The 27,212-nt window shown below is 46.3% G+C and overlaps 1 protein-coding gene and 1 long non-coding RNA gene across 3 annotated transcripts; one reads left to right on the top strand and one right to left on the bottom strand.

The window, feature by feature from the left end:
* Window positions 1–2,392: 2,392 nt before the first annotated feature.
* LOC140899201 (uncharacterized) lies at window positions 2,393–6,706 on the top strand. The gene is made up of 3 exons (XR_012155241.1): window positions 2,393–2,516; window positions 3,626–3,727; window positions 5,783–6,706. It is a non-coding gene; the product is annotated as an uncharacterized lncRNA (long non-coding RNA).
* Window positions 6,707–9,541: 2,835 nt separating this feature from the next.
* TMEM268 (transmembrane protein 268) lies at window positions 9,542–26,908 on the bottom strand. Of its 2 annotated transcripts, none has more exons than XM_073314234.1 (9): window positions 25,883–26,908; window positions 22,592–22,921; window positions 20,866–20,975; window positions 17,379–17,486; window positions 15,842–15,991; window positions 15,025–15,135; window positions 12,996–13,076; window positions 11,077–11,253; window positions 9,542–10,012 (listed from the first exon to the last, which is right to left on the bottom strand). In XM_073314234.1, the coding sequence occupies exons 2-9, from the start codon at window positions 22,731–22,733 to the stop codon at window positions 9,833–9,835; spliced, it is 1,059 nt and encodes a 352-aa protein (XP_073170335.1). In that variant the 5' UTR covers window positions 22,734–22,921; window positions 25,883–26,908; the 3' UTR covers window positions 9,542–9,832. The 2 variants fall into 2 exon arrangements, with proteins under 2 accessions (XP_073170335.1, XP_073170336.1); XM_073314235.1 differs by having other exon boundaries at window positions 26,297–26,908.
* Between the last annotated feature and the right edge of the window lie 304 nt (window positions 26,909–27,212).

Raw genomic sequence — 27,212 nt, 5'->3', positions numbered from 1 at the left:
CTGCCTGATAAAGACTCAGCACAGATGCATCTATTCCTAGCAAACCACAAGATGTGGGCTGCAATCATCCTTGTTCTTTTCAGTTCTTTCGTGAAGATGAAAGGTTGACAGTTGTGAGAGCTGCGGTCCTTTCTGTATCCGCAAAGCAGGCATAACATAGCAGCAGTGCTCACCGGTCACTGTGTCCCAACAGTGACTGGGCTGAGTGGAGGGGAAAGATGGTTTCTCGTGTCCATCTAATTCTTGGTCTTTGGCTCAGGCTGCTCATGAAGGTACCGGATTTTGTTAGTTGTGTGCTGTGTTATGGGTTGGGGGGTTGTTTTTGTTTTAATCCCCCACCCAATGCTTTAGGGTTTAAGCCAATCTTTAAATATTAGAGACCTGCGGGAGGCAGGTATCCCATATCAGCCTTCTGAAGGGTTCTTACACCTCCCGGTGAAGCATCGGGGGGGGATAGCTCAGTGGTTTGAGCATTGGCCTGCTAAACCTAGGGTTGTGAGTTCAATCTTTGAGGGGGCCATTTAGGGATCTGGGGCAAACATTGGGGACTGGTCCTGCTTTGAGCAGGGGGTTGGACTAGATAATCTCCTGAGGTCCCTTCCAACTCTGATATTCTATGATTCGGTGATGTCCACTGTTGGAGACGGGATACTGGAGTAGATGGACCTTGGGTCTGATCCAGTGTGGCTGCAACCTCACCCCTACTGCAGCCTGGCTGTGTGTTGGCAGAATAGTTGCTTTTCCACACTCAAAGAGCAAAGCACAGGCTTTCAGACTACCCTATGGAAAACAATGACAAAAAAGCACAAAAGAAAATTTACCCTGAGAGAGCACAGCATGTGCATCTCCTTAGCAACAGTCTGCAGGAACTCCTGTGGGCCCTCGCTGCAAAGAGGCCCTCAACAGAGACATCTGCCCTCCAGCTAAGAGATGCTGAGGGAAGGGCTGCTCCTCTTAGAGCAACAGAACTGCAGTAGGGTTGCCAAGCAGCGGGACTCTGAGCCCCATTAAGACTGTGTTGGGCCTGGCATGGGGGTGAGCCCTAGTGCTGCAGAGCGATGAGCTGGGGATGCAGCAGCCTCACTGCGATGGCAGATCTCTCAGGAGGAAAAGCTGTCTCTGAAATGCAGCAATCCTGCTGATGCAGCTCTGCAGGCACAGAGGTCTACCACCTCTTTCCCCAAGGCCCTGCCCCCTATTCACTCCTCTCCCCTCCACCCCCTGTTGCTTGCTGGTCTCCCCCCTCAACTCCAGCCCCAAGGGACTTGCAAACCTGAGCCGCATTGGAGTGCAGGTCAGAATAGCGCTGCGGCCAGACGGGAGCAGCCAGGCAGCTCTGCTGGCAAGGTAGGACATGACCCTCCTGCCTGGCAGCTCCCCACCTCCCTCTGAGCTGTCTGCCCAGCAGCCCCCTTTCCTGTCCGCTCGAGCCCTCCCCACCCCAGCGCTGCCTGAGAGCGCGGCTGGGGGAAGCGCTGGCTGGCGGGGCAGTTTGCTTCCCTTCCCTCTCGGGGAATGTTCCATGTCTGCTGGGAATCCCTTCCCCTGCTCGCTGTGAGCCCCCGCACTCTGTCCTCTGCCACAGCCCTGCAAACTGTGCTCCTCCAGGGGGTGGCCTGGAGCCCAAGCTGGTGCATGTGTTCTGCCATGGCAGCCACCGCTTCAGGGCCGGGTGATAGGCTGCCACTTTCCCCCTACCCTCGGTAACTGGACTTTTAGCATCCGGTCAGTAGATCTGACTGGACGCTGCCAGGTTCCCTTTTCGACCGGACTCTCAAATTGTGGAAATGGTGTAAGGAGGGGATAGGATTGTGCGTGGGGGTAGAGGGGGGGTGTAATACATGTGGTCCATGTGCACCACAGAGATCTTTGCTCTGGAAGGAAGACATGGGGACAGGTGGACATTGGATGGACAATACAGAAGGATCCAGCTTCCTCTCCCTTCACGCCTAATCTATACAGATAAGCACTGCATCAGGGCCACATCCTCTGGCTTAGCTCAGAGACTGGGATTCACCCCCACAGTGTTTTTAAGGAGGCAGAACCATGCTTGAACAACAGCTAACTTCTGGATCTCTCTCAGGCATCTGGAGCAAGTCCCACAGCTTGGGCCAAATGCATCAATGTTGTAACTTCACGTAAGTCAGTGGAGCTACAGCAGGGACGGCTGCTTCCATTTAGATACAAAGGTTCTGCGTGCCTAACCAACCCGTGTATAACCTGGGCAATACACCGACGTAGGTTAGATCAAAACCCAGGCCAGGGGAGGATCCAAACTCTGTTCCTCACAGCCCTACCTGGAGGGCACAATAGCAAAGATTTACACAACATCCTCTGGCCTTCGAGCCACATGACTCATGTTACTGGGGCAACGTCCGGGGAGGGAGGAAATAGTGTGTTAAAAAATAAAACCACAGCCCAGCTGAGTGTGAGAGACAAGCAGAGGCCGAGCCCGAGCAGCAAGAAAGCACAGCCAGGCTGAAGCCCCGCAGAGATGGTCTGAGTAATTATCAATGGTAAGGAAACCTCTTTGGGTTGGACAAAGCAGAGCAGAGGGGGAGGTTTGGTTTGTAAATACGTGTGTGCCCCCGACTATCACTGGTGCCTGCCGTTCGTGGGATGATGAGTGAATTCTTTTTAATGCAGTCTGAGCTGCCAGGCCTTCGCAAAGAGTCTTTCCTTCCATGGGTGTTGTCTTCACTGTTGCGGGGAGGGACTGTTCCACAGTGGGGTATATCCCAGCCGTGGACAAAAGGGAGGCTTCTGTGATACCTGCTGGGTCACCCTGCAAGGGGAGGTAAAGTCCTATCAGCTGGTGCTCTCCACAACTTTCCCTTCCCGCAATAACGTCATATACTTTGTCTAGCTAGGTCTGGCAGGGGAGGGGAAGAGTGGGGGGGGTTACTATCTAAGGAATAAAGTAAAACTTTGCTCATTAATTAAAAAAAAAATCATTAGGCCTGATTCTGATCTCATTTACACGGGTGTAAAACAGGAGCAACTCCACTGAGTGTCTTTGGGTCTGACTGTGGACTTGCACCAGGGTGAATCAGGAATAATTCTGCTGAAATTAACAGAATTACACAGGATGAAACTGGAGCTCGTAAGTGTGCAGCTAGGCCCATTTTGTCCGGTAGCGACCAACTACCTTCACTTCTGTGCTTTTTGGCCAAGATCTCTTGTGGTATCAGTGCGAATCTCGCTCTCTCAGCGCTTTTTCTCCAACCCTGACAGGAAATGGACTTGTATTAGCATAGCACCTAGGTGCCCTAGTCCTGGAGCAGGACTCCATGGTGCTAGGTGCTGTACAAACACAGAACAGAAGGAAAGTCTTTGCCCCAAGCTTTTACCTTGAATGGTGTAACTTGATTCTATTGATTCTATTGCAATCTGGACATTTTGCTGACCATTTGTTACATCCCCCCTGACTCCCACCATGGCTGAAAAGGTGACTTATTGGGTCCCTAGCTCAGGTAGGATCAGAGACGGGATGATTTGCTCCTGTGAACACCCCTACCACCTTGGTGCCTTGTGCAGCTTCTTTTCCCCAATGCCCCACAGGGACCAATAAATATTTGCCCTTAGCTTGAGGAATAAAAAACAATGGTCTCCTTTCTCTCTGCAGGCTGCAGGTATGTAGCAGCAAAGATTGGGAGCCTATGTGGCCACAGAGGTGAGGAGCCCCCTGCCACCCCGGCCCACCCAGCGGACCACAGCCAGAACCAAAGTAAGTAAAGGTCTTGCTGGAGCTGTCGTGAAGATTGCTGTCGTGGGGGGCAACAAGCATACTAGATTAGAAAGGAGATGGGATGCAGCCGGTCGGGACTCAGGAGACTTAGGGTCTATTCCTACTTCTGCTGCATGGCAGTGCCATAGCCAGGCATGTAAGTTTGGGTAGGCTGCAAATTATTATGGCCAGGCAATATCCCACCCCGACATTTCCTTACAGACACGGCTTTGTTTTTGATTAGCTGAAGTCTTTTCAAAGCTTGTCTATTTGCCCAATAGGAGACACCATTAAAAAAAATCCCAGCATAAATTTACTTGAACTTCACATTGAACTGACCCACATAGAGTCATAGGGCAGATTAGGTATAAGCTGTTTAAGCACTTAACACCCTCAAGTTCTCAGATCTAGGTCTCCCCAGCAGGCTTCCTGTTTGATGCCAAAATGCCTTATCACACACCAGGCAAACACATCTCTTATTTTCATTACCAAATTCAGCCCTACCCCCATCCGCTGGCTGCATCAGTTAGAGGAAGTTATTTAAAACACAGAAGTCAACATGACTTTGCAGATGGCTCATGCAATACCCAGGAGGCCTGCGGCTCTCCCAGCTGCCTGAAATTCAATACCTTGCTACTAGCCAATGAATCAGCTGGGACATTCCCTCCTTTCTGATCAGCTCTTGGAGACACAAAATATGGCTGTCACTTGACAGACTTGCACTTTTATTCCTGTTAAATTGCTGTAGAATATACCAAGCGTGCACCACTTTCCGATAAGATAAGGCTAACTGAATTGCTGTCCGAACCCTTGCTCAGGAGTCTTAGATTAGATTTTAAAATGTGGCAGCAATTGGATAGTAGATTGATGAGACTGAGGCACAAGAAGTGAGGTCCAAAGAAGGGCTCCAAATCATTTGCTCAAGCTCTAAGAGAAGCAGTGAGTGATGGGTTTACATGGTCAAGGTAATGAGCCTGATTCTCCTCTCACTTACACCAGGTTTACACCAATGTAACTCAGTGCAGTTTGTCCTGATTTGCTTTAGTGTAAGCAGGGTGACCAGACAGCAAATGTGAAAAATCGGGACAGGGGGTAGGGGGTAATAGGAGCCTATATAAGAAAAAGACCCAAAAATCGGGACTGTCCCTATAAAATCAGGACATATGGTCACCCTAAGTGTAAGTGAGTTCAGATCTTGGCAGTATCAACCTGTATTGCCATATGCAGCAGCAGGAGGTGTGGCCATGAAGCCTATGCCAGCCTAGCTATGTCAACATCGCTGTTTGTGACTGAAAAACAAAGAGTTTTTTCAACAGGCTCACTGAAAGCCAGGTGGGGTGGGGCCACACAGAGGCCCAGAATTGGACTCGCAGTTTAACTGGTGTCAGATAAGTTGCCCTGGCAGTGGTATTTAAACTTCCCCTTTAAGCTAACAGACTCCTCTTTAGCTGGTGTAAATCAGCATAGTTCTGTTGGACTCAATGGAGTTCAATAGTGGTTCAGTGAGTGAAATAAACTATACCAACAAGAGCCCGTTTTTGGCGACGCTTGGAAGCTTTGCTGGCTGGGCTATTTAAGACTGAAAACATTTTCTAATATAAATCTGGGCTCCTGTTCTCAGGGCTAGTCTTCCCCAGAAAATTAGATCCACACAGCTACGTCGCTCAGCAGTGTGAAAGATCCGCTCCCCTTCAGAGTTCGGCCGACCTAAGTCCCTGTGTAGACAGCGCTAGTTCGATAGAAGAATTCTTCCGTGGACCTGGCTACCACCTCTTGAGGAGGTAGATTAACCACAGCACTGAGAGAACCCCTCCCGGCACTGTCGTGTCTACACTGAAGCGCTACAGATGCCGGTGTGCAGCTGTAGCATTTTCAGTGTAGACCTAGCCTCAGCTTTCCCTTGTTCTGTGTTACAATCTCCCGCTGTAAGGCTTGGAACGTAGCCTCCTCGCTAGCTGATGTCGAAGCTTTGTTCATATGACGGATAAGCCTTTTCATTCCCATGGCTAACATTGCGGATTCCTCCTCTTTCCTCTCTTGCGCTTGCATTTTCAGATGTAAACACGGTGATATCAGAAGGCCCCCGAGTGACGGGCGCCGTCGCTAGGAACAAGATGCTCGGCCCTGAACAGCCCTGCGGATCCTGAGGGTAGATGGCCTCAGGGCCCTCCTTGGAAGCCTGAGGCCTTCTTTCTCTCTGATTCTGCAAGGGTCTTGGCCTGCTCCCCAGCGATCGGAAATGCGTGTTCACCAGTAAATCCATCTTGCATTTGTATAACAATATGAATTGTCCTTACTAACCCCTTGCCACAAGGATTTCCCAGGATGAAAGACAAATTAAGTCCGATGCTCAGCATCTGCTATAACTGCTGCCTCGAAAACTTACTCCATGCTCTATACTGGGGCCAGGGAGAATATGTTACCCTTCTCAAACCAAAGTCGTATTCAATACGTATATCAGGCCACATTCTGGTCTCATGTATACTGGTGTAACTTCAGAGTAACTTCACTGAAGTTAATAGAGTCAGATCTTCAGCTGATAAAAATTAGTGTCGCTCCATTAATTGGAGCTATGCTGAGTTGCACCAGCCGAGGATCTGGACCAGCGTTGCCCTGAATTTACGCTGGTGTAACAGAGAACGGAATCTGGCCTTCAGGGCTAAAAATCATCTCTAAAACGGTCATAAAGCAGAGAAACTCAATTGATTTCAGTGAAGTTACTCTGGGTCTACACTGGAGTAAGAGAGAGCAGAATTTGGCCCATGAAGGGAAGACACCACCCTTACATGGGTGGATGGATCTGGCCCTTGGTGATCTGATTTCCTTTCTTCTGGGAAGTTCTCCCTGTATTGTCACAGTGAACAATGACGACAGATTCACAAACTCCTTTGTGTGGAGATGAACAAGTCTGAATCCTTCCTGTGCTACAAACATGCAATTCAACCAGAAATAAAAAGTAATGAAAGCAAGTGTACTGTACATTGATGGCCTTTTGGTGTTGCTCCATTTGTAAGCATTTATTCCTTTGGCATACACAGTGAATTATTTATTAGTAGTGTTACGGTTGCCATGGAGGCCCCAGCCCAGATTATGCCCCTTGGTGTTTTACTGTGTTTGCAAACACGTGGTAAAAGAACGGCTTGCAGCCATAACAGAGAAGACAGACAGAGGGAATGAAGTGATTCAGCAGTACTGTGAATGATTCCCCCTCATCCTTGGATGCCCCCTGGCACCTGGGAGCTCCAGCACCAGGCTACTCCCCTCTCAGAAAGGCTCCATGACAGGCTCTCTTGCCTCAATAATCCCCCTCTGGGGGGAAGGGGGGGGGCGCACTTTATTACAAAAACATAGTGCAAATAATCCTTAACAAACGTCCCTGAACACAGTCCGCTTATCACTCCCTCGTGTGAAGGGTTCATGTAGCGTTCATGCGCCTGGAAACAGCCAGGGCCCACCCTGTCTGGAAATAGTCTTTAAAAATCCCACCACATCTAGCTCGCCAGCATAGCATGTGTCACACTCCGGCATCATCCACCACACCTGGGCTCGTCTCCTGTCCTCTCCTGTCCTTCTGCGAGGACGGCCTTCCAGCTGGAGGGCAGCCCACCCACCCCCACCACTAACCTCTCTGCTGGGTCGTCGTCCTCACCAGGGGAACAGCCATCTCTCCCCAGTTGTGTTAACCACTCATCTCAGACAGAGCGGCAAGGAAGCCCTTCCACTGCCCCCTTGGCTTCAGCCCTCCATCTTCAACTCTCTGGCTTCAAAGTCAGCAGGAAAGTCCCTATGCTGCTCTACTGCCTTCAGCCTTCTCCAGCTTGGGGAGGTCAGCCATAAACCTCACCACCTGCTGCCTCAGGAACCTCTTCCAGCTATCTTCAAGGACCTCCTACCTCTCTGACTCTCCCTCTGGTGCCACCCCATGCTCTTAATCAGCCAAACTGGGAGCACCAGTTCTGGCCTGAACCTGCTTCCTTTAAAAGGCCCAGCCACCCTGAGACAGATACGAAGAGAGGAAGTGGCTTGCCTGAGGTCAGCTGCTCGCCCAGTATTAGCACCGAAATATCCTGACTCCCAGTCAAGTGCCCTATCAAGACAACCAGAGGTAACATTTTCTATTTTGTTACCATAAGCTGGTCTGTTGGAAGAGTTTCATGACAAAGGCCTGCTCAGAACAATGTGGAACTTCCTGCCACAAGAAACTATTGAGGCCGGGGGTGAAATGCTCACTGAAGTCATTATTAAAAACTTCAGAGGAACCAGGATTTCTCTACAGAAAAAAGGCTTCAAAAAAAGGATTGGACACTTACATGGATAACGCAAACATCCACACTTAACAAATAGTTATAGGGGACATAAACCGCACATTTCAGGGCATAGACCAACGAGGAGGGTAAGGACAGAATTTCTCCTGGGAGCAGGTTACTTTTTATTGTTCCCAATGGATTTTCTTGCTCTGTCATCAAAAACGTCTGGCAGGGGCCCCTGTCAGAGACAAGATACTGAGCTGGATCACACTAGTCTGATGTGGTCTAGCAATTCCCATGTTCCTATGTAATAGGAAAGAGTGCGTGAATCTTGGTTTAAATTATATCTTTAAGTGCCTCCATGGAGAGGCAAATTACAAATGAATGTGTTTCATCAACAGAAATAAGATATTCAGGGGACTTTACAATTAGAAATAACAGGGCAGGAGCACGTCATTACAACTGACTGTCTAGCTCCATATACCCTGATCGTCACTAGGTCGTCTGGGTGCCTAAGGCAGCTACTACAATCTTACAGATACAGCCTGTCATGGTCGTGAGGTCATGTAAATCCCTATTGCCATGTGTACTGGATCAATTCCTCCATGGAACTATAGCCTTAAGTTTACCTGCTGAAACCAGCTGACAGAGTCTGCAGTTGTCCAATGTTATTCAGATGGAAAGCATGAGCCACGTCTGACCTGTATGTTGATTGCCCAGTCACGGTTATTACTCCAGGATGCAATTACTTGTATAATTTAAGCACTTTGTTCACTTGCTGTTTATTAAATTAACCCGGTAACAAGCAGACACTTTGGTCTCCTGCTTAAAACTAATTCCTTTTCCATGTCATTTAAAATGATAGCAAAAAAAAGCCCCAAAATACTGTCCCAAAACTGAAGAAAAGATGCTCAATAAAGAACTATGCTTTAGATTTTTTAGTGTGCTTCATGTTGTCTGTTTTTTAAAGGCCTAATAATGTGAGATGCTGAGCACCTTCTGGAAGTTGTTCATCACCCCTAACTCCTGATAGAGTAAAAGGGAGTGGGGGATGTTTCTGATCATGCTCCTAGGTTAACAATTCTCCAGGTCAGAGGTCGTGACATCTTCTGTGTTTTGTACAGTGCTGAGTGCAGTGTCCATGCCTAGCAAACAACAAATACCAACAAAAGTCCTGAACAAATGGGATGCTAAGAGTTTGTGAGTTTCTGCTGGGGTGGAGCAAGCATGAGAGATGTCATGCTCTGATCTCCAGGGCCAAATAAAATAGAGCATGTCTGTGCAAGAAAATAAAGACAATAGCCAGGTTATTTGCCCATGCTGGGAAAAATGCGAGGATCACACATGCATGATGAAAGGAACATGAGTGGAGCATAAAAGAGGAAACTTAACTAGCCATGATCTTGCCATGTTCCTTGCATTAAACATTCAACAATATGAACTTTATATGCTGTGTATCATCCAGGCATGATCCTTACTTGCACTATTGCCAGCATGAGTTGATAGCTCATTACAAACACACTTAAATGAAACTATTTGTATTGGACGGCCAACAGACCTGACGAGAAGTAAGGAAGGCACATTTGTAAGCAGCCCAATTCACTTCTTCACATGAGATTTTGCTCCTCTGCAAGAAGGCAGTTAGGCAGTTAGGTGTCTGTCTCTTTTATTGTCTCTGAATGGGATTTTGAATATTTAACTAAAGTCATGTCCACCTCATTACTGACCTCTCATTGGTCAAAACAAATCCCTGATGCAGTTGCATCTCTCTCCGGGACTTCCCTATGCCCTGGCTTCTTCCATGGACCTCTGTATTTGAACAGTATTAATTGCAACAACTCATTCCAGGCCCCTCACGTCACCTGGCCTTGAACCAACAGTGTCCTGTGTCAAGCACATTCGTCTCTATGAACTGGCAAAGGCAGGGGATATTCATGTGTTCTGCATGCCTTAACATGATGACCTGAGGGAGTTGACCACTGATCAAGAGTCTGATGTAATAGCCACTGAAGATCACCAACAGCTGCTGAGCCATCACCTGGAACAAGAATGAGATCAACATCAGAGGATCCATATACCTATACTCCACACATCAATACCTTCACAGTGCCCATGGTGACAGAGTTCTAGGGTGATTTATCCATGGCGATAAAGTCTTGGGGCAATGATAGGAATCAAAGACGAAAAAGACCTTTTAGATATTGGTGCCAATATCTCCTGCCAAGGAGACATCTTGCCCCCCAGTCGATGATGTATTGGATACTAAATGATAACTCTTAATGCATTTCTCCTTATTATTCCTGATCCAGCCCCAAAACAGATGCTCCTACAACAGCAGATAGTGCAAAAGCCACCAAAGACATTTTGTAGCTATATTTCTTGTATGAAAAATGGGATGAACACAAGGGGCTGGAAATACTGAGGAAAGTCCCCGTAAAGTAAGGGGATCCTGGCTGCACTCAGAAGCTTAAGTTTATCTGGGTCTGATTCTTGATTACATTTACACCATTCTGGCTATGTAAAGGGGTCTAAGTTACAGTCACTTTAAAGTGTACACACCTTTACACTGCCTTACTGCAAATGTGGATCAGGCCCTCTGTCCTTAATGGCAATATAAGTGAGGTTACTAGATGGCTCAAAGGAACAGTAATGGAATACAGTGCTGGCTAAGTCACTGCTTCAAATACAGCTCAGGTCAGCAGAGATAGAATGTTATTACCATCCAAGAGCCATGTTGGGCCCAATGTGAAATGATTCAGCATGCTGGTGTCAGCCTCACAGAACAGACCCCACACTTGTTATTAGCGGACAGATCCAGCTGAGAGGCAAAGGACTAAGTGGGCCATGGAGACTGAACAACCTCATCCTGACAGGGAGTCAGGGCTGAGCCAAGTTGGCAGGGATGGAGCCGGGGGCAAGCTTGCTTTGCCACAGCTCATATTGTTCTAGAGATAGCTAGAGGGCTTCCGTTCCAGGGCTGTCACCAGCACTAAATTCACTTAATAGCTCTGCGTATAAAAATGTACAGTCAATCAAACCCATCCCACTGAAGCTTTCTTGCTAAGCCAGAGAGAAAATGTTTGCTGCTTAGCTCCACGTTACCTCTGGAGTTCCCTCTGGAATGAGCTGGAGCAGTTCACTGCATGCCAGAGTCCCTTTCTTGTCATTGGGTAGAAGAGGTGACTCTTCAGACGAACTCTCCTTTCCTCTCCCCTGACCCGACTGGATCACTGTCTCCATAGTGACACAGAACTGGTCCAGATTGTGCCTCAGGGCTGACTGAAAAACACAAGGAGAGCTCTTGGGGTCTCCAAAGGTGGGCAGCATTGTCTTTCTGCCTTTCCTCTCTGAGTACCTGGCAAGGGTAATTTATAGGATCTGGTGCTGCACAGTTACCCACAATTATCCACCCAGAAAAGAAGGGCATGAAAAAGATGTACGCTTGGAAGGATTCGATTTTTATTGGCGAATGTCGATTTCACTGCACGCACGCGCACACACCCAAACCAATGAAAAAATATTTCCATCAATGTTAATAGAAATTTATTAACAGGCAAAGTACAGAAAATGCCACTGGAGAATGACTGTCTGATTTAAGGATATTTACTTTCTCTGCTTTGACATACGATGTTGACAATTAATGTTCTAACAGTCATCAAGCTTTACCTTTTTGTATCTCCATGCCTCCTGCCCTTAAATAATTATTGTCTGCCTCCAGCCTACTCTATTGTCTGACACTCTGCCCCCACAATTTTCTGCAAATGTGAAAATTTAAATCGATAGAGATTGAAAAAGTGCTTAAAAATAAAGATCCATAGTATATGTCAACATTATTTAAAAAATAAACATTGAATTCTGCCAAGCCTAAAAATATGTTAGAGCCACCCACACTGCTTTGAGCACGGAGCTGCATTTCATCAGGTGGTGCGTACTTTGTCTAACACGTGCTGTGTGTCTAGCTAGAATTTAACCTCCCTGCAGGAGGGACTAGGTCTCTATTTTGAACAGCACCCAGCATATTGCCAGGACTACAGATCAGGTTGTGACCCCCATACTCACATGGGTCAGCAGTATCTCACACAAATAAACCCAGCCATTTCAGCTGTGTTACTTGTGTGAGTAACTGCACACTATCAAGACATTCACGGTCCAGCCCTACACAAATAATAAATAATCATGCTTTTGTCTGAAATGTGCCATGCCTGTTAGGTTGTTCAGTTTGCTTGTTGCATTCCACCCATTGCTGTATCCATCACTTCTGCAAAGGGCCTTCTTCAGATTTCAGAGAATTATAGGAGTGGGGATTTGAACCACACACTGGAACCTGGGCTCATTACCAGTCATGACACTACAGGGTGGAATTTACACATTCGTGCACGTCCTAGTGGAGAAGAGCTAGAGCAGTTTTTGAAGGGATTAGATTATATAACTTCAGTCAAACAGCCTCGTCTCTTACTCCTTGAGCTGTCCCATTGATTTCAGTCACACGGCTCAGGAAGTTAGGTACTACTCAATGTGAGTACAGGTATCAAAATCTGGCCCTGATTCTTCTGCATTTTCTTTCATGAAATTGTTATGTTTCATTATCAAGGGACAGATTTATAGAAATGTGTGCACCAAATTGCACGTGAACTGGACATGGATGCATACCATTGATTTGCGACATGCATTTCTAAAAATCTGGCCCTAGATGAAGAAATTTACAACAGGGGCCTGATCACAAGGAAATTCAAACAGGTGATCCTTTTTATTTGTATTAGATTCACTTTCAGATCAACACACAGAGCTCAATTCACCACCATACTGGCGTCTTTGGGCTGTTCCAATGATGCAAAGCAGCCACAAACCCAGCTCAGCTGGCTGGTGAAGCCATGTTTCTGGCTGTTTTGTGTTACTAGAGCGGGGTAAGGCAACCAGAGTATACTTGGGAACTTGTCCCATGCACTATACCCCTCATTTATTCCGAATTCTAGAGGTTGTATGTAGCACAGTCAGCTCAGATTGCTCCAAGCATCACTTACCTGGTGGTTTCTCTTCAGTTCTGTAATATAGCCTGCTAAGGAGTGAAGACACTGCTCCAAATTGAAATGGACAAAGCAAAGCTGACGATGGTGGAGAACGTTAAGGAAGGAGCATTTTACAGGACAGACACCAATACAATTCCTTAATGCTCCATCTTTTGAACTAGCAATGTATCTATCTGTACCCACTGCCTGCCAAGTTTGGGGACTTTGGAGACAAGGCACAGCTCCCACAGGCAAAGACTGGGATTGCCTATCTGCTTGTGCCGGAGGGACACACCTAGGAACTGGACTGGCACACTGGGGTGACCAACTTCTGGCCCCAAAGAGCCTGCACTGTGAAGCTCACTCTGAGGGGTCAAGTGACCAGGGAGGGAGAGCCAGAGGGGAAGGAGACTGGTTGTTGCTCTCCACAGCTGCAGGAGAGGCAGCCATTTTGACTGACCCGGTCAGATGGCCAAAACAGAGCCTCCCCTCCACAATGGTGAGTTTAAGCCCAAGAAGCTACATCCAGGGGGGCTGAAAAACCAGTAGTGCCCGTAGGCCCCCCTGCACTGGGAGCCAGGGGTCAGCCAGGCCTCATTACTGCCCAGCTAATGGGGACAGCTGGACATGAGAGTGGTTGGATGCATAGACAGGGATACCAGGCCTACAACCTGAGCTTCAGCCCCACTTCCCTGGTCAGGTCTGTGGGGAGAGTCTGATGGGGGTATTTCTTGTTTGGGAGTTTTAGTGGTTGTTCTGGGAGTGGCTGGGGCCTTTTTCTCTGAGACCTTTACCTGTTCCCTTCCCCTTCTTTTAAATGACCTCTGTCTGGTCCAGGGAATAAACTGTGGTTTATTTTTGTGTAGTCCTTGATTTGCTGTACTTGTGACCTAATAACCTAGAAGTTGCTGGCTTTGTGCTCCCAGCCACTAGATGGAGGCATCAGTCACTCGGAAACCAGGACCCACTGATCCTTGGGGGGGTGGCCACGAAGTCCCTGAGGAGGGAAGAATGAGGTGCTCCAATTTTGGGCAATGGGGGTGTGGGGGGGGGGGTTTACACATCTATAGTCTTGCTTTGCATGATCAAGGGAATTCCAAAGCAATATGAAAGCTGAGAAAAGATATAGTCAAACACTGGAGTAAAACGGATAAAAATATACATCCTTGGGCCTAGTTCTGCTCTCCGACAAGCCCAGCACACATGCATGGAGCCCAGAGCCTATTCCATTAGCCACCCTGATTAGTTAGCGGTGTAGCCAGGTTTGTCCAGACATCTAGTTCAAATTCTCAAGTGTGTCACCCTCACCTTCAAGACTTCGCATAACTCCCCTCCTGCTTGCATCTCTCCTAATTTCTTCCTACTCCCCTATCAGCTCTTGGTTTCCTCTCCATTTCTAATCATTGTGCCTTCTCCCATGCTGCCTCTTATGCTCGGAGGACAGTCTCTGTTTTCTTGTCCCCTTCTTCAACCCCCTTCTTCAACTGCATGTCTTCTAAGCTCTTGTGCAATAATCCACAAAAGTTCTCTTTAAAAAGTAGGGTCTGAGACTCATTTTCATTTGGTCCTCTGGGCCTAAATTTTTAGAAGTACCTACTAATTTGGTGTCCCTCTATGTTGCGGGTGGGGGGCAATTTGAGATGTCTTAAAGAGGCCCAATTTTCTGAAAGCACTGAGCACTCATCCTCTTAAAATCAGGCCCCTTTAAAGTGTCTAAAGTAGGGCATGCAGAGTCAGGAGGTACCTGTGAAAATGGTGTATTTGGTGCCTTAATGAGTTTGTCTTTGCAACACAGAATGTAAGCTCTAGGGGCAGGGACCACATGTTCCTTTATATTTGTATAACCCTGAGTGCCCTGCTGGCACTCAACAAATAATAAAGAAGCCCACTGAACTCAGTTGGAGTCATTATCTTCAGTGGATCAGTCCCTAGATATGAAAAAAAAACCTCTGGAGAACCTTTTTGATGAGGAGACTGATGATAAATACCTCCTTATCTGCAAGCACCAGCAATGAGGGGAAATTGTCTCACCCAGAAAGGATACCTGTAGAACATTCTGGTGCCTGTCCATGGCATCTGCAACCCCCAGAAGTAAGTTGTGCTTCATGAAGACTTCATTGGCGGCTGCCAGCCTCACATCAGTATTCACATGTATCTGTTAAATAACAAAGATGTTAGCATGTCCCACGGTGACTTTCCAGGCCAGCCTGCAACCAGGAATTGTAAAGAGTCGGTGACTCTGATGGTCCTAAGTCCCTGAAAACAAAGCAATGAGAGAAACTATCCATTTCAGGTAGTCTTTTCAGAGGCACTCAGCTCTGGCCTAACTCTGCTGCCATTGAAGCAAGTTTACATACCAGGTCTATTCAACCAGCGCTCCCACCACAAAATGTGATATAATCCCAGAAGATGGAGAGGGAAATGACTTGTAAAATCATTGTTCCTGTTCCTTCCCGCACCAGTCAGTTCAGGATTATCTCAGACAGTCCTGTATATCTTCCAGTCTAGGTTTCAATATTTCAAACAATGGAGCTTCCACTTCTTTCTTTGGAAGATTAAATCTATAGCTCTCATCATTCAGCACTTGATCCAAAGTCCATCCTAGTCTCTGTAAGGTTCTCATTGACTTCAGTGGGCTATGGATCAAGCCCTAGGGCTTTTATTTTTTCTAATATGCAGCCTAACTTTATCTTGGCACCCCATTGGTTATTCTATTATACTGTGCCCATTCTAAAATATTTCGTCCCTTCTTGGCAATTATGCTCTTCAAATACTTTTAGACAATTACCTTGTTCCCTAACTGTTTGCTTGGAAAGAAATACGTTGTTACATAATGGAACAAGTGAGAAATTTCTCCTTACCTTCCTTTGATGTTGGTCAATAATCAATATAACAACTATAGTGAGTGCTATGGCAGCCAACGTCACCAGAATGCTGACTTCCCAGTGGCACCCAAAGGAATACAGCTGCATGGTGGAGTAAATATTTGCCCAGATTGAGATGTAGAAAATCTGAAAAGACCCAGAGAGACTCAGAAAACAATACTCACAAAAATAGCGAAAGCAGAAGAAAGGTCAAGAGAACAAGAAAGTTCCCTTCTCATAAATTAGATAAATTACCAGGGATTTTCAGAGGGTTAATGGACAAAAGGTCCTTCTAATAAGAAACATGGGGGAGAGAGGTCTAGAATGAGAGTCGGGATTAAATGAGCTCCTGATCATCAAAGACAGTAGATGAATTCTTGGTGGTGTTTCATACTTAGGATTTCAACCAAGTTCCTCCATTTCTAGTAAGAAACGGATTCCCCAAGGTGTATTGAAAATAATACTTCTTATAGTCACTGTGTTTATAAAGTTCCCACACCAAAGCACGAAGGGTACTGCCAAGAAAATTAAAATACAATAATGCAAAAACAATGTACAGTGGCACCTGCCTCAAGGGACCACTCGAGGGACTAATGAAGGCAGAGCAGAGTCGTATTCATTTGGGGATACCTTGGAGTAGTATCTTAAGACAGGATGTTGCCTGATGGAACGTATAGATTAGAGATGGACTGAAAGGTAGGTATGATACAGTGTGGTACAATGTTATATGGGGTAGATAGATCAATAATACCAAACAGAAAAATATTAAAAATCTAAACACTGCAGCATTAGCGAAAATACAATGGCTGACATTAAAAAAATACCTCTGAGAAAGGAGCACTTGATTTTTATTTACACAAGGGCCACTCCACCCTGTTCATGAGAAGGGGCCTGAAAGATGGTGAAAATATAATTTAGTCCCATTTTAAGACTCCTTGGGCCTGCCAGAGAAGTGTGAAGACCTTAGGGTAAATGAGATGAGGTCCAGAGTGTTTTCGGATGATGTTTGAGAGCTGAGAAGGATGGGATGAGGCAGATGCTTCTGGTAAATGAGTTCCATCCCCATTAAAGCCACCACAGCGAAAGCTTTGCTAACTGGCTGCCTTTGGTGGGACTCCTGAAAAGTGGGCCGTGTGCATACCTGCCTCATTATACAGCAATCTCTGCAAGATGGAATTTTCAAAGGGGCCTCAGGGAGTTAGGTGCTCAACTCCCACTGAAAGTCAATGAGGGGTGGACACTTAACTCCCATTTGTGCCTTTGAAAATTCATTCCCTTCTCCAAACTCCCATTGAAATGGCACCTAACTCCCTTAGGCTCCTATGAAAATCCCCAAGGCAATTTTCATTGTATATCAGTAATGGCACGTACCAATTAGGGTGACCAGAAAGCAAGTGTGAAAAATCGGGACGGGGGTGGAGATATTATGAACCTATATAAGAAAAAGCCCCAAATATTAGGACTGTCCCTATAAAATCAGGACATCTGGTCACCCTAATACCAATTAACCTGAATGAGGGGCCGTGATGCTTACCACAGCAATGGCTATCCCAAAAGCTCTGGAGTTGTAGAACATGTATCTTCTTACTTCAGGTTCCAGAATGGCGTTTTGAATTAAGTTCCTCCACTGATCCATTGTCATCTGTTCAGAAACCAAAAACAAACAAATCCCACTCACTTTTTCATGCAGATCTCTAAGAACAATCAGAAGGCGAGCTGAATGGCAATAGCCAAGAGCTAGGCTGGCATTTCACATTATTAGATTATGAGATTGGAGATTCGATAGGATTGGCCTATGTCCCAGACTCTGCTTCCAAACAAGGGACATTGGCCCAAATTCTGATCTCATTTATACTGGTATAACAGAGATAAAAATCTGCCCTCAAAACCTATTTGTGCCTCAGTTTCCCCATTTGTAAATAATACCACCAACCTTTGTAAAGTGCTTTGAGATCCACAGTTGAAAGCTGCTTTCTGTATAACTAAGGATACATCTACCTGCAGAGTTGCACCAGTTGCAGAAATTTAACTGATGGGATTTTAAACCAACTTAGTTAAATCCGTGCAAAAGGCTGTCTGAACATACTTATATTGGTTTAATCAAACCTTTTGGTTTAGCTGAAGTCCATAAGGAACAGGTTTCAGCCAAACTGAAATAAGCCCCTTTTAAACTGAAATAAGAGAGTCCACACAAGGGTCTGCACCCATTTAACTAAAGAGAGAGTGTGTGTGAACAAGGACTGAGTGTTAAGTAATAGTGTATAATTCATTGCCCTGCTCATGCAGTCAGCCTAGTTTGCCCTGAAAGCAGTGAAACTCTTTGTGAGGCAGAATCACTGTATTGATATGAAACTGCAAAAGAACCCATCATGGGAATTCATGTCAGACCAAGATCATATTTAAAGGTGACAGTTTGCAATGCTGTGTCCATCACAGATACCTCCAGCTCTGCTCCATCCCTTTCTGTCTTTAGCACAATGAATGGTTTGTCTAACTGCTCACTGACCATGGGCAAGCATGTTACTCAAGTCTCTCTCCACTAACAACAGGCCCATCCTTGCTCCCATTTGAGCCACTGGGAGTTTGACCATTGACTTCAGTGCGAGCAAGATTGGATCTTTTAGTGCTAAGATCAGGTCTTTTAGTGAAACAGACTAGAGAACCAAAGAATCGTAGGACTGGAAGGGACCTCGAGAGGTCATCTAGTCCAGTCCCCTGCACTCATGGCAGGACTAAGTATTATCTAGGCCATCCCTGACAGGTGTTTCTCTAACCTGCTCTTTAAAATCTCCAATGATGGAGATTCCACAACTTCCCTAGGCAATTTATTCCAGTGCTTAACCACTCTGACACTTAGAAAGTTTTTCCTAATGTCCAACCTAAACCTCCCTTGCTGCAATTTAAGCCCGTTGCTGCTTGTCCTAGCATCAGAGCTTAAGGAGAACAATTTTTCTCCCTCCTCCTTGTAACAACCTTTTATGAACTTGAAAACTGTTATCATGTCCCCTCTCTGTCTTCTCTTTTCCAGACTAAACCAACCCAATTTTTTCAATCTTCCCTCATAGTTCATGTTTTCTCGACCTTTATTCATTTTTGTTGCTCTTCTCTGGAATTTCTCCAATGTGTCCACATCCTTCCTGAAATGTGGCGCCCAGAACTGGACACAATACTGCAGCTGAGGCCTAATCAGAGTGGAGTAGAGCAGAAGAATTACTTCTCGTGTCTGCTTACAACACTCCTATTAATACATCCCAGAATGATGTTTGCTTTTTTTTTTCGCAACAGCGTTACATTGTTAACTCATATTTAGCTTGTGATCCACTATGACCTCCAGATCCCTTTCCACAATACTCCTTCCCATTTTGTATGTGTGTAACTGATTGTTCCTCCTAAGTGAAGTACTTTGCATTTGTCCTTATTGAATTTCATCCTACTTACTTCAGACCATTTCTCCAGTTTGTCCAGATCATTTTGAATTTTAATCCTACCCTCCAAAGCACTTGCAACCCCTCCCAGCTTGGTATCATCCACAAACTTTATAAGTGTACTCTCTATGCCATTGTCTAAATCATTGATGAAGATATTGAACAGAACCAGACCCAGAACTGATCTCTGTGGGACCCCACTCATTATGCCCTTCCAGTTTGACTGTGAACCACGGATAACTACTCTCTGGGAACAGTTTTCCAACCAGTTTTGCACCCACCTTGTAGTAGCTCCATCTAGGTTGCATTTCCCTAATTTGTTTATGAGAAGATCATGCAAGACAGTATCAAAAGCCTTACTAAAGTCAAGATATACCACATCTACCGCTTCCCCACTATCCACAAAACTTGTTACCCTGTCAAAGAAAGGTGTTCTTACAAATCTGTGCTGACTGTTACTTAACACCTTATTATCTTCTAGGTGTCTGCAAATTGATTGTTATGAGCTGCAGGGCTTGTTTATATGCACTCGTTTAAAATCACAGCCATTCAACTGACTCAACTCCGCATGTAGACAAGCCCTGAGTTATACAGAGCACTTATCACCAGAGGATCTCAAAGCACTATCATTGTACTTTGTAATATCGCTTTCTCAGACGCAGCTGAAATTTATACACACCCAACCTCTCTGAAGGTAATAAGTTGTGACGATTGGGCTAAGCCAGGGGTGGGCAAACTTTTTGGCCCAAAGGCCACATCTGGATAGGAAAATTGTATGGTGGGCCATGAATGCTCACGAAATTGGGGGTTGGGTGCGGGAGTGTGTGAGGAATCTGGCCAGGGATGTGGGCATTGGGGTGCAGGAGGGTGGGACCAAGGGGTTCAGATGGCAGGAGAGGGATCAGGGCTGGGGTGTGGGAGGAGGTCAGGGGTGCAGGCTCCAGGCGGCGCTTACCTCAAGCAGCTTCCAGAAGTAGCGGCATGTCCCTCGTCTGGCTCCTACACGGAGGCATGGCCAGGAGGCTCTGCACGCTGCCCCGTTCACTGGCGCTGCCCCTGTAGCTCCCATTGGTCCCGTTTCCTGGCCAGTAGGAGCTGCGGGGGCGGTGCTTGGGGTGGGGGCAGCATGCAGAGGGGAGCCGCATAGAGCAAGCTCCTGACCCCATTCCCTGGCAGGAGTTCAAAGGCTGGATTAAAATGTCTGAAGGGCCAGATGCAGCCTCCGGGCCATAGTTTGCCCACTCCTGGGCTAAGCCAACATGACTGCAGGCCAGTGATGCAGACAGTCAAATGTAGAGGAGTGCACAATTAGAAGACTGGAGTGTGAGCTGCAACACCTTGCTACCCTCAGTGATGCAGCACTTAGATGGCCGAATAATTTAGATATCGACTTGTGACACACACAAAAGACAACTGAAGTCACTAGGAGTGCCCAGGTGTAAGTGATAGCCCTCTTTCTATAGGCCATCTATACTTCTGCGTGACAGATATGAAGTAGACCCTGATTTCTTGTAACAAGGGCAAGTGACACAGGCATCAGAATACCCATCACCCCAGTAAGCCATCAAGTAGCCAGGTTCCCAGTGAGGAGCTAACCTGAATTCCAAAGGTCTTCAGTTTCTCTGCACAAAGCTCCAGATCAAAGAAGGTGGAAGAGCAGGTATTGCTAGCAGTGAGAACCATAAGCACTTGGCCATTGTGGAACTCTGCAAAAGGAATCGGAGGAGAAGGCTGAGTGTGATCAAAAGGGACTGGTCTGTGGTGTGTTTTCCTCTTGAGCGCTGAAGTGGGCTTGCAAATTGAGGAAGTGGCAGATTGTGCTGAGAAGCTCTCAGCATGTGACGGACTCTGAATTCTTCCTCTATCATTTCGAAGAAAATCACAACATGAAGAGCTGCGCAGCCTTCAGGCTGTATTGGAGGGATCAAGGGTTGAAAGGTAAGGAGACCAAATCCTACACGTGCCCAAAGAGGATGTGACCTGACCTGGGAAGGGATCATATGCCAGTCCAGTGGGTGATGAGACAATGGGTTCAACCCACTCAAAACAGCTGTGAAGATCCGTGACAAATGACTTTAAGGCCCAGCTCCTTGAAAGTACTTAGGAGCCTAACTCCCATTGATTTCAATGGTATCTAGGTGCCTAAATACCTTTGAGAAACTGGGTTTAAGGCACTGCTGTCTTGGCAGAGGACAAGGCAGAACACCGTAGACTCTACCCCACTCACTCCTACCCATGGCACACCTTGCCCCACCCTCTGCACCAGCTCTGCCCCACCCGAGGTTTCCCTGTGTTGGCTAACAACAAGGAAGCTAAATTCCTTCTCACACAAAGGTGTGGCCCATTCAGATTAAAATCCGTGGAATAGGCATATTTCAAGGGTATGTGAATGAAACAATGTTCTATATGTTTGCTGAGATGAACTACATCATCAGAAAGCCAGGAGCAGGAGTCGGCAAGCCTGGGTTCTATTCTCCGCCCTGCCGCTCACCCACTCCGTGACCTTAGGCAAGTTACTCAGGACAAAGTCTAATAATTCTGGGTGCCCAGCTTTAGCCCCCAGTGATTTTCAAAGGTGCTGAGCATCCTGCAACTTCAGTTGACGCCCGTGGGAGCTGTGAGTGCTCAGCACCTCTGCCGATCAGGCATTAGCTACTAGGTGTCTCAAACTGGGCAAACCAGAAACGGAGACGCTCAGAATGAACAGACCCTTTTTCAAAATGTTTACATGGCTTCATTTCCAGATGAGCTGAGCACCTGCAGCTCCCACTGATGTCTTTCAAAATCACTTTGAAACCTTGGGCCCTGATCCTGCAGCTGGATCTGCACAGGGCAACCACTTGGCGATCTATCCATGAAACGTGCTACAGGAGCGAAGTGCTCTGATTGTATCAGCTGGGCACAGGACTTCAGTCCGTTTCTAAAGGAGTGTCGTTGTGTTAAGCAACAAAAACAGAGCAAGACTTTGTCAGTCGCTTTACAAATCCAGGCTAAAATCTTCACAAGCGATTTATGGCTTTGGGTGCCCCAACTGTGATGCCTTAAAGGGATCTAATTTTCAGCAGGGCACTCCTGAGAAGTAGGCCTCATTAAAGTGTACCACGCTGGGCTCCCCAAACTTGGGCTACCCAAAATTACTAGCCACGTTTTTGTAATTTTTGGCCATGGTATGTGTTCTTTATTTTTGCTTAATTATTATAATGGTTATATTCCTTCTGTTGAAAATGAGCAGCCCTGAAGAAAAAAAAATGCAATTTCTCTTAATTTAATGCCACCTGATTCAGAATGTCGTTGCAATCAATAGTTGGAGCTGTTTGCTTACCTTTCACCCAGTGAAGGGAGCTTTCACCTGCATGGGTCCCACAGTAGGAGATGGGACTTTGTTTCTCAGCTCCATCTGCTTGGCTTTCACAGGCCATGGTGAAGAAACGGGCTTCATGCGGACCGCTATCTCCTGCAGTCATAAATCCAACACTCTATATTCATAATTCTTCCCCTTTCCTCTTTTACAGCATAGAAACACCCAGTTAAAGACTGTTCTCCTTGCTGTGGACTGGACTGTGATACTCTTATTCACACTGAAGAAAAGTCCCATTGATTTGCTTGCGATGTAATATATGACTTGATTTGAGCAAGGGAGTCACAATCTTGCCTGCAAGGGGGAAGAGAAATGACACCATCTTGCACAAAAAGACCTTGTAGCACAGCAGCATACAAGCTCTTAGGAGCACTGTGGACTCTGCTCCTGATGGACTATGCCCAAATGATTAATGGAGTACTCTTGGGTCAGCTCCAGAGTCCTCATGGATAAAGCATACCCATGTCATCCCCATGTTTATGTATGCTGCTGCAGGCATGGGTGCCAGGCATCCACACCTCCCGTCTATGAGGCAACAGCCCTCTTTGCCCATGGGGAAGACTGTCCTTTAATTAAACATGATCATGCACATTTTGTAGGCAATTAATCCACAAATGGGCCTATCCTGAGCCTGTTGAAGCCAGTGGGGAGCTTGGCCATTTTCTTCCATGGGAGTAGGATCAGGGCCAGTGAGAATACACTTTACTGATGTTTTAAAGCAGCCAAGTCATTGAACTATAAATACTGGACACTGAGCAGGTGCATCATAATGGACGACTGTGTGAGAAAGAGAAAACCAATTCAGATAAGAAATGATGACACAGTGATGGGAACATTACAGATGCGAAGAGAGAGTGACAAACAGACTAGGACTTCCACCCAGCACCCTCAGGGAACCTTTGTGCTGGGTCAGAAATGCCAGGGTAACTTTTTTTCTCATTTGCACCCTCGCCTGTGCATTTCAGTTCTCAGTTCCAGAAACAGAAGTCACACAGCCCTGTGAGAGAGACAGTGTGTGTCAGATATGACATTATCCTAGACAAACCTGATTGGATTAAATGTAAGGATTTTAGGAGCACAGTAGCACCTCAGAGTTACGAACACCAGAGTGACAAACTGACCAGTCAACCACACACCTCATTTGGAACCGGACGTACGCAACTGGACAGCAGCAGAGACACACACACACACACACACACAAAAGAGAAAATTCAGTACAGTGCTCTGTTAAGTGTAAACTACTAAAAAATAAAGAGAAAGCAGCATTTTCTTCTGCAGAGTAAAGTTTCAAAGCTGTATTAAGTTAATGTTCAGTTGTAAACTTTTGAAAGAACAGCCATAGCATTTTGTTCAGTTATGAACATTTCAGAACTACGAACAACCTCCATTCCCAAGGTGTTCGTAACTCTGAGGTTCTACTGTACATTGGATTAAAAATGCAAATGTTTATGTATTATTGTGAGAGGTAGATGTCGCTAAGAGAGACACATGACCAATGTAAACCCTGGGACGTATTATGAGCTTCAAAGGACTCATTTAAACAATGTACCAGACACGAATGAATTTTTAGTTGATCAGGTTTCCTAGGAAATACCGGGGGGGGGGGAGTATGTTAATGTTGTTAATGTTGTTAGGAACTTGTAACCACAGCAAACCCCCTTGGTGGGTTTGAAGGATTGCCCCACCCGCAGAGCCCTTGCTGGGGTTGGGCAGGGCGGTGGGGGTAGTCTCTGGTAAGATTATTAGCATGCATGTAGGTTTCTTTAGTGTTTTAATATGTTTTTTTTTGTAATGCTTTCACCTTAAGACTAAATGCGCTTGCTTAGAAAAGCTGTGTGGTACTTTATAATTATGGGCAATTATGCTGTTTATAGGCTCGGAGGAGAAAGCAAAGCAGGCCTGCTTAGGCAGTCTAACTTGCTGGGGAGCTCACAGTGTAGGTGGGAAACAGTTCTGCCCAATCAGAAGGAAGCAAGATGGGGTGTCCGCCCGAGAGAGCTGGTGGCTGGGAGCCAGAACCCTAAAAGTAGGCATTCTTGCTGGATACAGGGACAGGTGCCCTGGACTGTGACATGGTGCTTGTGAGCTTTTGAGTTAAATGTTGCTGATGCAGGAGGTTTGTATAGTTCAAATCAGCAGCTAGACTGTGGGTGCTTATCCAAAATGAGTATCTGAATGTTCTGAGGCTTGTCCTGCATCAGTAACTGCCCTGCGTGCATGAGGCTCATCTGCATCTTTATTAGAACACGGATGATGCTCCACAATTACTCTTCACTTCTCTGCCCTTTTCTCCTGTCTTGTGTTCCCAAGAGCCTGTGTTGCAGCTGCAGGGCTGCCGCACAAAGCCTATCAATGCTGTGCCACAATCAGATACGGGATTGCTCTGTTTGCATCCCTTGGTGTCACTGAGGTTTAACCCAGTCACATAAATCCATGATAGTCATCAGCTAAAGTGCAGTCAAACAGGAAACTGATGCAACAGAAACTACATTAAAAGATCGTTATGATTGCAGCAGGAGCCCACAAAGGACAGGAAACTCACAGTTAAAGAAGTAAAGCTCTGATATTTTGGCACAACAGGAGAGGTGTGTGTGAATTTGACCCATTCAGCAGTGGCATTGTGCAGACTGAGCGCTTAGGAGGGTGAGTATTCGTGCAATCTCAAGAAAATGAGTGATCTGCTGTGGCAGGAAATACCATGAAATATCTCCATTTTGACAGCAGCTATTTACACACACACACACCCCCAAGCCCTTCTCCACCAGATCACATCACCCTGATGCCAGCCCAAATAAGGAACATTCTTGTTCTCAAAAAACCAACCGAACAAACAAAAATAAACCACTCTCCATCCTATTTGCCTTGATTGAGGGTGAAATAAACTCTTCTCCCCAAGTCAAAAGACTCTCCCTCCGGGCCTCGCCCTCAATTCCTACCCTTTGGTGGCAAACTGGAAGGACAATGAAAAAGGAGAACAAGAGACAACCAAACCACAGCACAGAGTTAAGAAACGTACACCAACTAAACGTGCCATCAATGCTGGTGGCATATAAAGCGACAGCTGAATCGGGATTTGCAGGGTTAGACATGTCAGTCACACGAAAAGAGCTTCCCATTGGAGAAAACTTCAGCTGGAACAGCTGGCTCAGAGCATGCAATGCGTGCTGGCAGTTCACAGACATCAGGGGAGCTGCTGCAGGGAGCTAGCCCCTCCTACCCAGGAAGAGGGTGCCGATTCCATAGCTTCCCCATTACCTTTTTATCTAGCGTGCATCTCATTCCACGGGGTTCTCCGTTAGTGTGGAAGCAATGCCCCTCTGTGGAGATCTGTCTCCCCCGGTCCTTCTTCCAACTCCACTCTCCCTTCCTCTCTTCTTGGGTTCTCCTCTTCACCTCCAAAGTTCTCTGGGAGTCTGCCTTTGTCTCCTCCTATGCTCCCTCCCATTCCATATGTGCTGCCAATCTACTAGTGTAACTACTCCCTTTGTCTCCTTCACTCACTCTGGGCTATTGCAGTTCCTTTTGTGACACCTCATGTTCTTAGCTAAGATCCAGATTAATGTTCAACAAGATCCAGACTGGATGATCATAATGGTCCCTTCTGACCTTAATATCTATGAATCTATGAATCCATCCCCCTTGTCCTTCAAGAGACCTCTAAAAGCTCACCTATTCGGTGTTGTCTTCTGTATCCAATGAGTTCACACCATTCACTTCCTTCTCTCCTACTGTCTTTTGCATGAGCATGTCCAACACCGTACCCCTTGTGCCTTAAAACTGTTGAACCTTGGGATGGCGACCTCTTTCTTGTTGGCTATTGTACAGTGTGGCTGCTGCAGAAATAAATCATCCTCATTTGCCCTGATCCAAATGAATATACTGGTGCAACCCACGGAAGTCAGAGCAGCATATTCGCCCCCACCCTGCCTCTCACTTTCATTATACTGCATTGCAGGCACCAACTTGCAAAACAGCTCATGTGCGTGAGAGTTTTCCCCTAGGCATGTTGTATATAGTGGTTTTAACCCCATAGAGTGCCTACATAGTGTTTCCCCATCTGTTACAACTGTAGAGACTCTGGATTTCAAATACCTCAAAGTCTGGGGGAGTTCAGAGCTGGGGTTAAACCTCACAGGCTTAGTGGAGGTACAGGAAGCTGATCGTCAGCATGGTCCAAAGGGGACACTTTCCCTTAAACAAGAAGATGAGGGTCACCTTGTATTCTCAGCTGCAAACCCCAGGGCTGCATCATCTAAACTGCCATGGGCTTATTAGCCAAAGCAAAGCTTTAACAATGGGACCGCACCTTTGGAGTCTGCAGTGAAAGCCTTCAGAAGATGACTGCTGACACTGAGCACCGTGAAACTTGTCTTCACTGACTGCGCTCATTTCCAGCAGGATGACATTTCCTTTACCAGAATATTTGACTCATAAGAAATAACTAGTTTGATCAAGGTTCTGATTCATTGCTCTCACTGAAGGCTCTGCCCCATCAGTCATCCCCAAACAACATACACACACACACAAACACACACACATACACACACACAACGCTGTTGTTGAGTGGTACCAAACTGTGCACTCA

This window comes from Lepidochelys kempii, chromosome 16 (genome assembly GCF_965140265.1).
Source record: "Lepidochelys kempii isolate rLepKem1 chromosome 16, rLepKem1.hap2, whole genome shotgun sequence".
NCBI lineage: Eukaryota > Metazoa > Chordata > Testudines > Cheloniidae > Lepidochelys > Lepidochelys kempii.
This window is presented reverse-complemented; position numbering and strand designations above follow the sequence as displayed.